This window comes from Octopus bimaculoides, chromosome 18, assembly GCF_046866305.1.
Source record: "Octopus bimaculoides isolate indiv1 chromosome 18, ASM4686630v1, whole genome shotgun sequence".
NCBI lineage: Eukaryota > Metazoa > Mollusca > Cephalopoda > Octopoda > Octopodidae > Octopus > Octopus bimaculoides.
The window spans coordinates 51,624,564-51,641,609 of NC_142945.1; the positions used below are offsets into that span (position 1 = coordinate 51,624,564).

The 17,046-nt window shown below is 34.7% G+C and overlaps 1 protein-coding gene across 2 annotated transcripts; it reads left to right on the forward strand.

Moving 5' to 3' along the window:
• Positions 1 to 236: 236 nt before the first annotated feature.
• LOC128249878 (uncharacterized) lies at positions 237 to 10,358 on the forward strand. Of its 2 annotated transcripts, XM_052974420.2 has the most exons (8): positions 241 to 373; positions 1,612 to 1,650; positions 4,611 to 4,631; positions 5,733 to 5,768; positions 6,687 to 6,783; positions 7,550 to 7,641; positions 8,996 to 9,128; positions 10,266 to 10,358. In XM_052974420.2, the coding sequence occupies exons 1-7, from the start codon at positions 328 to 330 to the stop codon at positions 9,091 to 9,093; spliced, it is 429 nt and encodes a 142-aa protein (XP_052830380.1). In that variant the 5' UTR covers positions 241 to 327; the 3' UTR covers positions 9,094 to 9,128; positions 10,266 to 10,358. The 2 variants fall into 2 exon arrangements, with proteins under 2 accessions (XP_052830381.1, XP_052830380.1); XM_052974421.2 differs by lacking the exon at positions 1,612 to 1,650 and having other exon boundaries at positions 237 to 373.
• Positions 10,359 to 17,046: the final 6,688 nt, after the last annotated feature.

Sequence of the window (17,046 nt, forward strand, 5' to 3'; positions counted from 1 at the left end):
CTTGATAAATATATTCAGTTGTGTTGCTAATGAGATAACCTAACATAATTTAGCGGAGATAAGTATTTTCAGATGAGAAAACAGACTCCTTCCTATGAAAAATCAAAAGCAAATATATAAAGCATTTTTAATAGACTAACTATGCAACTAAAACATACCATGACATGTTAAATCATTAAGATAATTTTATAATCACCTAAATCATTAAACGTCAGATAAAAGGCTATACTGTATTTTGTGCAGCGAATGTATATATACTTTCAGTGAGAACAGACGACAGCTGTTACGTCATTTTTCTATATAAGAAATATAGACACTTGAATACGAATGTTCAGGATGAAATGTTTTCTGTGCTGGTATCTTGTCATTGTTTGTAAGTAGCTACAATATGAAGCATTTTTCATCGTCATAAGTATTTCTATTAAATCTTTAATCTCTGTATAAGTTTCAATGTGTCTCTGTTACTTACCTCCCTTTATATATATGCTTTCCTATATTTTGGTTCGTCAGTAAAAAGCGATGCTAAACTCGACAAGGAAGTCCAAACTCGTATAAGAAAGGCCACTACAGTTTTTGGGAAGCCTTATGATCGATTTTCGAATGGCCACGATGTTTTAGTAAAGACAAAAATAGACGCGTATAAGTCAGTTGTCCTAAGAATTCATTTATATGAAGCAAAGTCTGAATAGCTTATCGTAAGAGCATCAGTCAGTTATCTTAGGCAATTATGCAAGGTTAAATAAAAGGATAGAGTAAAGAAGAGTACTATCCTGAAAATGTGCGGAATATCCGGGATATTAAATTCCATACTGAGATTATGTAAGTTAGACAGATTTGAAATCATTGCAAGCAGCACCTATGTAAACGTATCTACTCTTATTGGCAGTATCTACACTTTGACATACAATGTTGTTCCTAAAAAACTTGTAATCCAATGGACGTGTGAAATGACATTTACAATTACACAATCTACTAGAAGTCCGCGAAGGGTGAAGCGGAGGTTACTGCGCCCGGGGTAGTTTTCCCCTTCAATATATATATACCCCCAGTCTTATCAGCAACATGTTCGATAGGTTTACCGAAATTGTGGTTAGTTTCAATGATGTGGTTTCCTGGACACGCTAACATTATTCAAAAGTACGTGATGAGGTTGTCTCTACAGAGTTTCAGTAGAAATTGTTACCAGCACTGATTCTATTACGTCGTTTTATATCTGAGACGTCAAATGTAAACAAACAATGTGATCGAAGATAAAAAGATGAGTAATGGGCGTATATGTCATATTTCGGGAGTTTTTTCTTCTTCATCAGCACCCATCTAACCCATTAATCATTCACGAACTCATTGCTTAATTAGCTGCTACATATATCGGTGTATCGTTACTGGGTATACCAATTTACATATCAAACATATTCTTGGAACAACTTTCATAAAATTTTTATACGAAATAATCTCACCCTGTTATATTTCTCATGTAAAGATACCATAAACAATAAAGTCGTATTCACATTAATCTAGATAATTGTGTTCGGTGTGTCATTTATAATTTTAAACTTTGACTCATCTTATTAAATATATTAATTATGCCTTTATTCTTTTTACACATTTCAGATATTAGTTTGTGGCCATGTTGGGATGCACACTGGCTTAGTAAGTCTATCATAGTGAACACAGATATTGTCTAAAGCTGAGTATTTGTTTTAAAGTTCTGTAATTTGTGGAACCGGTTGAATGCGTGATAGATACACATTGCAGAGACAAACACCCACACTATAATATATATATATATATATATATATATATATATATATATATATATATACATATATACATATATACATATATATATATATATATATATATATATATATATATATATATATATATATATATATATATGTATGTATGTATATGTATATCTCTCTGTATATGAGAGCGAGAGAGAAATAAGAATACATACGATCAATAGAAAACTCGTGAAGTATGGAAAAGAATAGGATTTATAATACAGTAAACCCAAATGAGGCATTAAATGATACACAGTGCAAATATGAAAACTAAGTCAACAGTGTGAATAAATGTCGTAAATTTATATTATCGATACGTAATTATAAGACCTAAGTGTAGGAAGTCGGTACGTTTCGAGCAGTCCATTGTGGGTATTAAAAGCAACGATCAGGAAAAATAATAATTTATTAATGTCGAAGGTTGTAGGTTTTTTCCATATCGTAGTTTGATAATCTAAAACATTTTATAGCTCACGGTTAGCAACTTGAGTTGCTATGAATGCGAATAGATATTCGACTTGAGGGATTGAAGAGTGTAAAATTCTCTGATGTAATAATTATTCAGCGAGGGGCACTCAGCTAGCAATTTATCAGGCCGAAGATACCTTAAGATTAATAAGATACTATGGAGGTTGCATTGTCGTTAAGGTAACTCGCCGAAAAAGATTGAGTAATTATTAAATTAGAGGATCGTCTAGCTAGGGAACACATGTAGCCTGGATTTTTCCTGCTCTACTCCCTCGGTTTGGATATATATATATATATAATTCAAACTCAATATATTATAAATTAACTACCATCAAAAATAATTGGTAAGCTAACTCAAAAAATCATCACCAAAATAGCAGAAAAAAAAACGACAGTGAAGGTATGCAGAATCTTCAAGAATCGATCCTTTTGGTTATATTAATAATAATAAAGGAGTTACGACGCAAAAACGTATATATTCAAACGTATATAAGCACTCACGCACGCACACAATACGTACGGTGCTACATAAAGAATTGAAAGTTCGTCCGTGGAAATCCCATTATGGGATGACGTAAACCTCTTGAATAGCTTCCAAGAAGGACAGATCTCACTCCATATGATTTTTACCTGTGGGTTTACACAAAAGAGGAGGCGTATAAGACTAAACCTCACATACTGGAGGACTATATATATATATATATATAATGCATATATATATATGGGTAAAAGGCGAGCAGGTATTAAAAATTGGTTATGAAATCCATATTCCTTTTAGAAATCTATTGAAACAAATGATACGTGTTCTTTATTACATGAGAAAATGAAAGTAAATCTTCATATTTCAAGGTAAGAACCGGCGGCGTCAGCCAGTTTCTTCAAACGGCCAGGGATGGAATGAACAACCTTTTGAAGGACGTCGTCTGGGATATCATTGAGAAGATCCCCGAAACGTGTCTCCTAGTCCTCCAGTGTGTGAGGTTTAGTCTTGTACACCCCTTCTTTTGTGTAAACCCACAGGTAAAAATCATATGGAGTGAGATCTGTCCTTCTTGGAAGCCATTCAAGAGGTTCACGTCGTCCCATAAGATCTTAGCCCCAGCACGTAATGGGGTTTCCACGGACGAACATTCAATTCTTTATGCAGCACCGTACGTATTGTGTGTCTTGTTAGTTCACCTTTACGTACTACTTGAACTGTTGATTTTTTTCTGGCTGCAATTAAACATTCCCTGCGCTGTTGCCACGTTCTCCGCTGACCGGGACGTGCTTGGACGGCCACTTCTTGCATCCTTCACAGAGCCAGTGATCATCAGCTTTGCATGACAACTTTTTCATTATCTCCGGAAATAGTGTTGCATGCTTACCTTTCCATGCATGCCACCATCTCTGAACCAAAACAATGTGATTTCACACTTCATAGCGTGCTGCTATCTTAACTCGCTCCTGAACAGTCAAGCGACTGGCCATCTGGAAAATACGAAAAATAAGAAATAAGACAAGAAAAAAATAAAAAGTCCCCATTAGTGTTGTATATATATATATATATATATATATATATATATATATATATATATATATATATATATATATATATATATATATATATATATATATATATATAAAAGATAATAAGAGTGAAAAAACTACAGAAGGCTTGTGTTACTTGGTTAAAGTATATATTTAAATTATGTCAGAAAAATGTTAGAAAAATGTTATAAAATCTTTTTGGTATATAAACATTGTATTTTGAGAAATAACCGGTTTCGTGTTGTCTTTTCAAATTTCTCTACTTCATTGTGTCGTGTTCACTCCGGACTGGAGTGAACACGACACAATGAAGTAGAGAAATTTGAAAAGACAACACGAAACCGGTTATTTCTCAAAATACAATGTTTATATACCAAAAAGATTTTATAACATTTTTCTAACATTTTTCTGACATAATTTAAATATATACTTTAACCAAGTAACACAAGCCTTCTGTAGTTTTTTCACTCTTATTATCTTTTATACATCCAACCACGTGCTTTCACATACCAACTTTCTCTCTCTCTCTCACACACACACACACACACACACACACACACACACACACACACACCCATATATATATATATATATATGTATGTATATATGTGTGTGTGTGTGTATGTATGTATATATATGTATATATATATGTATACACACATATATCTATCTATCTATCTATCTATCTATCTATCTATCTATCTATCTATCTATCTATCTATCTATCTATCTATCTATCTATATATATATATATATATGTATGTATATTTATTAATTTGTATATTATGCATTTTTCAAATTGTTGCACTTTCTTGTTTTCCACAGCGAAAAGCGAGTTACGTCGTGGTTAGTAAACTTTTCCTTACAATAAATAATGGGATACGGTATATACTCTTGTTATTAATAATATATAGTTTTGTATTATATTTTAACTTGTTAATTTGTGTTCAGTTACATTTATATATTATAATTCATAAATTCATTCCATCACTTATAAACATTCACACAACCCCTCCATACACACACATGCACGCACGCACACACACACACACACACACATACATATATATAACAACCTTCTCCAACTACAGTTCTCATATTCGGTTAAAATGTCTTACGTTTAAGCTGGTTCCCATGCATTTCCCTGAAGAGAAGATTACATTCTTATCAACATCATCTATTCTTATGGAATGTATAATTTGTAATCTTCGAAACATATGTTGGAAATAAAAGTATTCAGTTAACATATGCGTTTTACTCTGTTTACTAAATTTATATATATATATATATATATATATATATATATATATATATATATATATATCTTTACCGTATAGAAAATAGTCTAATATTGGAACACAGAAACATACGACGTAAAAAAATAGCCGCTAGTACATGTGGAATACTAACGCACACCTGTTCATTTCGCGATAAGTATGCAGACATCCAGTCCTCCACAAAATGTAAAAGGAAGGATATTTAGTGAGCTTAAAATATATTTGTTCCATTCCATATTCATGCCGTATATTTGATTTCTGTTAAGCCACATCAAAATAAGCCATTAAGGTCAGTTTCTCCGAAAATATAGAAACGAACATTTTTCGAACAACGAAAACAACAAACAGAGAAACGAGACATGCAGCATAAAGAGTATGCCCCTTCGTCAGTTGTCGCTGTTTCATTTACTCCTTGCCTTTGAAACGCGGAGTAAATGAAAAGGGGACAACTGACGAAGAGTATACTCTTTATGTTGCATGTCTCGTTTCTCTGTTTGTTTTCTTCGTTGTTCGAAAAAAGTTTGTTTTCTATGTTTTCGTTTCTCATTATGTTTAACGTTTTTTTTTACATCCTGTACCCATATATGCATGTATGTATACATATAAATGTAGGTATGTACATATATGTTTGGATATATACATATATTTTTTCCTTTCTTTTAAATTGTAGCCAAAGCGATTAGAGACGAACGGCAGCGCTACGAAAGTATGTGGCCTTTTCTTCCTGTATATAACTTGTGCTGAATGATTTATTTATATATAAGTATATATATGTGTGTATATATACATGCGTACAAATTTATATATGTATATGTGTATGCACACACATACATATACACGCACACGTATATATATATATATATATATATATATATATATATATATATATATATATGTATGTATGTATGTATGTATGTATGTATAGGAGAGTATTGTTGTTCGCTTGCAGCATTGTGTATTGTTTGTAAAGAATAAAATGTTTTGAATGACACAGCAACGGACTATAATACAAACAATGGACTATAATATCTGTTGTAATTTAATCATCCATAGTCTTTAACTTATGATTAAATTACAACAATTATAGTCCAGAATATATTTATTTATTTACCTCTTATTTACATTTTTAGCGCTTTCTTCCATTATCGTATTTATCGAACAATGGTTCAAATTTAGATTTCTTAGCACTTTTATAAAGAATTTTTTGGGGTTTGCCAAGCAAGGAAGAGGAAAGAAGAAAAAAAAAGGTATCATCACTCATATCGATACCCAGGTCCCTCACTGATTTAGGCTCTGGGATTGAAATTCCTTGTGGACCAGTGTACCCTGTAAGTTTCATATTCAGTTTTGGACGCTGGTAGCGCAGGGCTTGGATTTTTCAGCATTAAACTGCATATTATTATCCTCAGCCCATCTGTAAATTGAGTCCAACTCCTGCTGCAGAATCGCCGCCTTACTGCCTAAATATATTAGAAGATACGTAAATTTCTTTCTTCATCATATCCAATTCCACATTATAATTTCTAATCGACAATGATAAATAAAATATGCCTGCTTTCTTTTACATTCTCTTTCATATGTTTTCAATGTGGCAATAATATTGATACTAAATTATTTAATTCAGTGTTGTATCCAAATTTGAAGGTCAGAGATTGTTCGGCCAGAACAATTTGCCCTCACATCGTGAAATATAACAAAGGTACTGGTGCTGCAAACTGTCGGTACATAATATTTCATTTATCTTATAGCTAATTTTATTAATGTAATGATTATGTTCTAATTTTAATTCTAATTTTATTAATCTAATAATTATGTTTAATTCTAATTTTTATAAAGATCCATAGAATTCAATGTTAATTACAAATATTTTTTCACATCGGTACTCAAAGAAAGATTGCTTGGTGGTGTGACTGAAACTAAATACTCTAGAATTTTTCAGTGATACATAAGTATAAAAATGAGTAACAATGTAAACCACAATAAGATTTGTTTGCAAACCGGACAAACAAGGTCGATGATCTGCGTGTAATGTCATCCTATGTCATTCCCGAAGATTACCAAATACACAGATAACTTCCAGCATAAACATAAATCAATTTATTTAAAGTATATTTTGAACGCAAAATATTTCTAAAATTGAAGGATAGTAGTTTTAAGTGAAGTGTTTCGTCCTTGAGTAAAGTACTTCATTTGCAGGCTTCAATGAGTACAAATCGATACTGATGCAATCTACACTTCCTCCAGCTGTCTTGTCTTTGATTTTTACCTTGAGGGATCGTTGGGAAGGGAGTGATTGTCGGCCTTGTTTTTTTTTTTACATCCGATTGCAATTATGTAGGCACCAAAAATAATTCATGAAAACATGATACATATTTCCATGCCATATATGCTAGCAAGTGACAGCCGATGGATGTATTGTACTTATTACTAGCTATATTAAATCTTCTCTCCTAGAACATAATCCACTGATTTGTACTTGCATTTCAGATTTTATTACGAATATGAATTATGTGCTGCCAAAACAAACTGGTATTGTGTTGATGAGTACCTTTATGAATATGTGAACTATAACTGCGGTCGTAAGATATAAATATATAATCTTATTATCTGATTCCATGCATCGACTAAATCCTAAGCGATAATTACTTCTGTCAATTTAAGATAAGAGTTTATACCCAACTGGCATTAACTTTATATTTAGATGACATTAAGTACCTACATAAAAATTTCTGAACGAAACCGATAGACGCCGCTGTTTCGACGGTGTCGATTCATCACAGCTGGCTGGACATTTAACAAAGTTTGGCGACAATACATTTAGACATTGGAGACAAATATAATATTCAGACACACATATGCACATGCAGATCTTAAATACGCATAATCAGAAATATATACTTACAGATAGGAAGCTCGAAAGAAGGGTTGGGATAGAGACGTTACAATTAACAATTGAACACGACTGATGTAAACACCTTCCCACACGCCATGAATAAAGAAAAATATTCTCACGCACCCACATGCACCCACATGCACTCACACACACACACACACACATGTGAGCATATCTTTACAGATAGAGAGATAGAACGAAAGAAAGATTAAAACGTCGGTTGTCAAATTAGTTAGTGTCGAATTAACGATGGCAAATGCGTCGCACCATAACGGCTGTTCCAAAATCTGTGATACTCATAAAGTCTACAACATAATATCCACAAAATACCCACAAAATAGATATTAAAATATCTGTCTAGTATTAACATCTTATCGTTCTATTCATTCTCATTATGTACAGACCTAAATTCATTATATGAATGGTTATATTTAAGTACCAATACAGTAATGGAATATTTTAATTCGGCTTAATCAACACCGGAATTGAATTGGTAATTAATTTCATCGCTGAACACGACAAAGGTGGTAGAATGGAAACTGGAAAAGTGACTCCGAAAAATTTTCAGAGTCAACTTCTTCATCTTTATCAAGCGAGAACATTAGATTGAAATACTTTGTGAAGACTCCTAGACGCTTGCATGACCCGTGTCAGTCTCACAACATGACACCTTGGATATGTACCCTTTACTGTAGCTCCGTATCAAATTATGTGTTGTGAATCAATTTGATGGACGGAAACTGTATGTGTATGTGCGTGCGCGTGAATGCATGAGCGTATCTACATATGTATATGCGTATGAGCGTGCGTGTCTTGTGCATCTCCTTGAACGCCTTGAAAATCAGTCTCGTTTTGTTTATGTCTCTTTAAGGAAAGGAGACTGATGGAATATTTACCAGACTTTGAAAAATAATAAATAGTGGAGTCTATTTCTTGGACTAAAGTTTCAAGATAATGCTGAAGCACGACTCCGATCCAACACCAGAACCAAAATAACTTTGTTATTCCACAATAAACACCATATTTCATATTTATTCCAGCTACAGCCCCACCACCACTATCCATGAATGGTGCTTTGGCCTGTTTTACATCTCCACACAGTATATTACCAGTTCTTATTCTACTGATATTGGTGTGATGGATTCAAAGTCAACTGAAAGAAATATATCTGATGTGAGACTTTTTATACAAATAAAATCAATATTATATCCGTTACAAATTCACTTTCAGAATATATAACAAAGAATTTATTGATGTTTTTGTAATGACAGCGTAAAATAATGCTCGTCCCCCTTTAGTTATAATGTAATATATTACTATAATGAGTGCTAAGATGACAGGTTAACACGTTGACTACCAACTACGCGTTATCTCGTAGTTGGCAATCTATACAATTTTGCCAGGTACGAGCATACCCGTAGAGGTCTATTTTATTGTAATGCACTTAAAATGAACTGGCGTCTGGAACTAACATTGTGAGTGTGTTGTAGAAACGCTAAAGACACCTTTTATTTGCCCAATGATACGAATTAACTCGTATCATACCACCTGGCAGGAAATATATTTGGTAAAACATCTATATATATCAGGTATAAGTATTAGATGTTGATGCAGTTGGTGCCGGAGAACTTAGTGCAGTTGGTGCAGGAGGACTGCGTTGTCTCTTACGACGTCGAGCAACTAATTGTTCATCTACGTATGTAGAACTGGCGTCACTGGTATTACTTCCACTGGTATTTGCTTCATAACTTTTATCCAAAGCATCTGAGTATTCTTCCGATAGTTCATTTTCCGTGAGTTCTTGAAGCATTCCAGCAATTTATAGTTCTTTATAAATCTGAAAAAATAAAGAATATATTATACAGTGAAGAGACAGTCAAATAATGAATAACATCCCTTCAAAGCCTTTATAGCAAACCAATCTGAGCATTTTGCATTACTATGAGATAACTCCTATTACGTCATTGGTGTGTAATTACATGTATTAAGAACCTATATACCACCACACATAATATTTCAGTTTTCTGATTTGAGAGAGTTAATTAAGCTCTTTTGGCAAATAGAAGCAGATCATATCGATGTCTTGTGACAGGCAACGTGTTAATACTGACTTGCATATCACATTCATGTTATGAGATGTATTATTCTAGCACTAATACATTTCATATTATATCTGAATTATCAATATTTTGTAATATCAGTACAAAATAATATTTATTCTCTTAGTATGGAATTCATTTAGATTAATTGTTATTAAATACATTTAATTAAAGTAAATAAATAGAAAATTCCTTTTCTTTTTCATTGCAGTTCATATACTATGCAGTAATTTGTTCTTAAACTGTTTTGACTATGGCGACCAGGAATACTTGTGCAAATAAAAACCTGTGTAAATTTAATTAATATATATGCGTTGTTTTATAGTTTCGCTTGACTGTGGAAAGGTGGTGCCCTTCATCGTCTATAAAGTTGGTATTTGTAGCGTCACATTTAGCAACCGCGTCATCTCTTGTCAGTACTGAGTTCACTGTAGTAGGTTTACCGTGTATCATTTCAGTTGGATTACCACGTAGAGTCGGTGCAATTAATGATCATATATCTTTGCATTCGTTATATGGTTGCTTTTAAGCAATCGGTGGTAGATTACTCCTTTCCAATCCCACCACACGCCAATGACTGCCTTGCTTGTATGCTACTCCCAATTAGCTTGAGGTTTTGATAGCTTGCCGAGACTTAGCCATACTTTATTCCACCTCATATAGATATACAGACAGCAGTTTTCATCGCTGGTGACGATGCACTAAGAAAATGTCTGTTCGTGTCCCCGAGTAACCTGTTGTCGAGCGAACAAACGAGGAAACCCGTGACCTTAGAGGTGTACTGAAGTATGTGTCTTTCGTTTAGAATGTGTTACTCGTATACTGCGTTTTGGAGATGGACCCATAAAGTGAAAATGACTCCCGACGGTAACAGTAGAGTATGCCACCTGCCGAATATTTCCTTTGTGGAATGGCGCCGAGCGTCGTGGTTGACTCGCTGGACAGAGCTTGATTGAACTGAACAGGTTGGTAGGAATGCAGAGAATCGGAGAAGCTGAATTTCCTCCTCTTGAAATGTGGAAATCATTTCTGTGCATTTGTTTTTTTCCAATCGCTGGCTCTCCGTCGGTTAAAACAATGACGGTTCCAGTTGCTACGAACAACGGAGCAACCTGCTCGTGGGATTAATGTGAAAATGGCTGAACTCTCCACAGACACGCGTACCCTTAATGTAGCTCTCAGGGAGATTCAGCATTACACAGAATGGGACAAGGGCAGCACTTTGAATTACAGGTACAGCTCATTTTTGTTAGCTGAGTAGTCTGGAGCAACGGGAAATAAAATGTTTTGCTCAAGGACACACAACGCACAGCACGGAATCGAACTCACAAACTTAACTATCGCGAGCCGATTACCGTAATTGCGAAGCCACGCGCCTTCACATTGTCAGTACATAGCACAAATATCTCGGACGGACGGCTTTGAAAGCGTTATAACCTTGAAAGAAAACGAAGAGAAACGAATGACGCAAATGATCATTTTTGTACATTTTGCTCTGTCGTTAGATTAAAAACAGCTAAAATGTATTACAGTTTCAAAAAACGATAATAAAACGTAGATGAAAGATAACGCTACAAATCCGCCCATAAGTCTCAATGATAAACATACGTTTATATCAAATTTGCACTATTTACATAAATACACACACACACACATCCACCCCCTGACACACAGTCATGTGTGTGTATATATATATATATTATAAATATAATAACAATAATAATAATAATAATAATAATAATAATAATAATAATAATAATAATGATGATGATGATAATAATAATAATAATAATGATTCCCTATACAAAAACATATCTAATCCAATAACATCGATGGAATTAGCCAAAAGAACCGGTGGAAGATTTGAAGGAAGCGGTCTTTTAACGAAGATAATTTTTTTAAGAATATTTTTAATCTTAAAAAATGAAATTTCACTGCAATACAAAGCACAGGACCTCCTATGCACGATGTCTCAATGAAACACGTGCGATCACACACGCAAAACCAACACCGGAAAGTTTACAAACTATATAAAAAAAAAGAAATGGAACAAAATAGTAAGTACATATATTGAATAATTACGCATACACTTGAACGTGTACACAATGATATATACGTTTTGATACCCATAGAACTACACATGCATCTTAATGTTTACAGAACTACGTAAAAATCACAGGACACACTTACGGATACGAAAACACATATCACAAACGAAGCAAAACCAAAACTTTTTTTCTTTCTTCTTTGTTTATTTTCATTTTGTGAACAAATACAGACAGTGAACCATTCATAAGTTTAAAACGCCACACACACACAAAAATACACTATGCCTGGAGATAAATCTATCAACAACAAAAATACAGATGAATACCGATCTGCTAGCCTTAAAAAACTACGCTACGAGCAATGTTTACATGCTGAGAACTCGGTGACGGTGTTGTCTCAAAAAACTGACCCTAAACAGACAAATCCGTCCCCGAATGTCAACGCCAAAGCTCGTCATGCCTCAATGATAACAAGGCAGATCACAAACCAGAGTGGTTATCGACCGAATCACAAAGGGCCACTCACTCGAAATAGATCTGCTAGCCTTAAGAAGCTACGTCACGAAAGCTCGGAGACGGTGTTGTCTCAAAAAACTTACCCTAAACAGACAGATCCGTCCCCTAGCGTCAACGTCGAAGCTTGTTATGCCTCACTGTTAATAAAACAAAATATAAACCGCAATGGTCATAGACCGGATTATAAAGGACCACTTACTCGGATAATGAACCAGATCCGAGACGAGAAATCTGCTACTGGTTCAAATCTTCCCGACACACAGGAGCTGGAAGTACCCCACAACCGGAATATTCCAACAGATGGCCATCCATGCTCGTCATCAAATAACCAAAAGATAAAGAATGAAAAATGGTCTAGGGAAGATAATAAAGAAGTTCTTAGAGCCTTCTACCGTGCCATATATTTCCCTACAGATAAATCTAATACTGTACAAACCTACTTAAACTGGAGACAGAAACACCTTGCAGTAAGACCCTACATAGACAGTAATAAACTTGCCAACGTCAGAAGAAACATTATAAAAAAAAAAATTACTAACTGAAATAGAGATTGACCAAATTAAGCAAGCAGTAAAGGATAAAAAGAATGAAACTGCAGCTAAAGAAGATACTACAGAGGAAATAATTATAAACCAGCCCAAGGCTGATGAAAATACAGTAATAATTGAAAGAGTTAAGGTAACTGATAGGCAAAATAAAATACTCTCTGAACCAACCATAAACACTAAGGCAGGTGAAAATCAAATAGATGAAGGAAGTCATACAGAAATCGACGCAACAGAACTACATGATCTAAAAAATCAAATCATGATTGAATGGCTGAAAATTAAAGAAACTAGTATGAATGAACGCGACACTCTCCCCAAAATTCGCAATTCTAACCAAAACCTGAAAATAATTGGTAAAATCCGCCTTGCACTTAAGGATATAATTTCAGCTAATGATGTTGATATTACAGATCTCAACCACCTGTACTATGCATCCGCAAGAATCTCAACGATTCTATGTGGTGAAAAGATTAGAAAAAGACAACACTCCCACAAAAAGCCTTCTTGGCAAGAACGCATTCAACACCAAATTAAGCTGCTTAGATCTGACATAGAATGTTTGAAAAACCTTAAATTTGACAAGAGTATCAAACCTACAAAGACCCAAAAACTAAAGAAAAAATATAACATGAAAACCATAGTTGACATTGATGCCACCATAGAAACCATCAAGCAAAAGGTATGTGCTAAAGCTGCCCGCATAGCAAGGTATGAAAAGCGTGTTAAATTCTTCCGAGATAATAACATGTTCAAAAATAACCCCAAAAATTTCTACAGGAAGATAGGGAAAACACCAGTAACAATAAAGTCTGTCCCATCAAAAGAAGAAGTGCAAGAATTTTGGAATAAAATCTGGGCAGAAGATAAAACACACAATGAAAAGGCCCCTTGGATTGATAGAATAGCTACAGACCTAGACTCCTTAGAGGAGCAAAAGTGGGAGGGGGTCAGGGTAGAAGATATAAGATCTGCTCTCAGGAGGTCAAGCAAATGGAAGTCTCCAGGAAAGGATAAAATTCCTAACTTCTGGTTGAATGCCTTCCCAGAAAGCCATGAACTGCTAACAAAACTTTACAACGATGTTTTGCAAAATCCTAGTTTGATGCCCTCTTGGCTAGTTAATGGTTTAACATTCCTGCTTCCAAAAAATGAGGAAACAAACGAACCAAAAAATTATCGCCCCATAACCTGCTTAACAACAATGTATAAGACGCTAACATCTGTCCTAACCGAGTACACCTATAGTTTTTTAATAGAAAGTAGCATATTCCCTAATGAGCAAAAGGGATGTAAACGTGGATCTTATGGTTGTAAAGATCAGCTACTCATCAATAAGATGATCTTAGAAGATTGTCACAAGCGACACAAAAACTTGTCAATAGCCTGGATAGACTATAAAAAGGCCTTTGATAGCCTACCACATAGCTGGATTAGGAAATGTCTGGAAATGTATAAAATAGCTCCTACTCTGCGAAACTTTTTATCTGTAAGTATGAGATCATGGAGAACCACACTGATGTTGAACAATGACAATGAATCTCTAAATGCTGGAGATGTAAGAATTTCATGTGGCATTTTCCAGGGTGACTCACTATCACCACTCCTCTTCTGTCTAGCCCTAATACCGCTCTCAAAATTGCTCAATGATGCACAGTATGGTTATAAAATATTTGATAAAAATATAAATCATCTCATTTACATGGATGATTTAAAGCTCTTTGCAAAAAATGACCAACAACTCAAAGGCCTACTAGCGATTGTTAAACAATTCAGTGATGACATCAGGATGCAATTTGGCCTTGATAAATGTGCAAAAGCTATCTTTATCAAAGGAAAAATGACAAATACATCTAATGTGAACCTTGACCAGCAAAATGTCATAAAAGAGTTAGAACCAGCGGAGAGCTACAAATACCTAGGGGTAATTGAAGGGGACAATATCAAGCACTCAGTGATGAGGGAAAGGATCAGAAGAGAATGTTATCGCAGGGTGAGAGCAATACTGAAGACAGAGCTGAACGCGAGAAACAGGATCGAAGCGATCAATGCTCTAGCCATACCAGTCGTGACTTACAGTTTCAACATCGTTAACTGGTCAATTACTGAAATATGTAATGTTGACAGAAAAATACGAAAACTGTTGACAATGCATAGAATGCACCACCCTAAGGCAGATATAGAACGTCTTTATCTGCCAAGAAAAGAGGGAGGTCGAGGACTACTACAGCTGGCATTATCAATGAAGGTAGCCACAATTGGCCTAGACACCTATATGAAAAACTCTGAGGACTGGATGCTAAAACTTGTCTTAAAATATGAAAGCAAGAAAGCATCTTACTCAGTAACAAAACAGGCAAAGGAATATCTAAGTGAATTCCAATTGCAACAAATTCAAGAATTAGACGAACTAGAAACACCTACAGAAAAAGCTAAGCGCTTGAAAACCCGTGCTAAAATTGCTGCCTTAGCTATTATGACTGAAAAATGGCATGGAAAACCTCTCAATGGCAAATACCCAAAGAGAGCGAATAATGCAGATATTGACAAAGCCCTTACCCACCAATGGTTAATGGCCTCTGGATTGAAATCAGAAACAGAGGGGTTTATCATAGCAGCCCAAGATCAATGCCTACCTACAAAGAACTACCAGGCCAACATATTAAAGAACGGCAGCTCCCCATTATGTCGTATATGCCAACAACAAAATGAGACCATCGATCATGTTGTCTCCATGTGCAGTCTGCTTGCGCCTACAGAGTATCTCAACAGGCATGATAGAGCTGCACAATATATTCACTGGGTAATATGCAAAAACCTGGACTTGCCCCATGATAAAAACTGGTGGGAACACAAACCACCCCCAGTACTTGAAAATGATCACATTGCACTCCTCTGGAACTTCACCATTCAAACTGACAGAAAGATAGACGCAAATAGGCCAGACATCATACTGAAAGACTTCAGACAAAAATCATGCCTCCTCATTGATATGACTGTCCCAATTGATATAAACGTATCTGTCAAGACCTACCAAAAACTGAGCAAATATAAAGATCTTGAAATAGAAATTAGCAAAATGTGGAATCTGAAGACGAAAACAATACCTATTGTCATAGGTGCCCTGGGAATGACAGCGAAACGGGCTGATTACTACCTAGCTCAGATACCAGGAAACCCCAAAATGGCTGAAGTCCAAAAGATAGTGCTCATGGGAACTGCCCATATCCTACGTAAAATACTGTCTATGTGATCTCAAATTTTAAAGCAAACATAATTTTCTTATGGTTTCTTAAACATTCACTTGAACAAAACTGTACAAATCCAAATATATGGTACCCTAGGCATAACACCTACATGAACTTCTAACTTGTTGTCTCTTGAGGTCTCTGGGTGAGACTTGGATCCAACTTGTACAAATGCAAAACAAAAGTCAAACATAAAATAATAATAATAATAATAATAATAATAATATGTATGACAGCAAAAGAATGAGCCCTCGATATTTGTTGAAATAGAGAAGTATTTTATGTTACAAAATTAGATTAAAGAGTACACAGTTGTCATTGTAGTACTCAGAGTTTCGAATCTCGGAGCGAGGAGCTACGATATATTCTCGCTGGCTATTAATGGTAAGAGACGCTACGAAAAACCGTTAAATATAAGGGAAGTAAATCTAATAGATAGAAAAAAGAGCAAAAGATAAAAAATATGCTAAAAATATATTTAAAAATATATTAAAATATACGCACAATCATATTCTCACTACGAATAACATACATACACACACACACACACACATATATTCCACCCACCACACACATACACCCGCACACCACACACGTACACCCGCACATATACAAACATATCCATATCCATATAA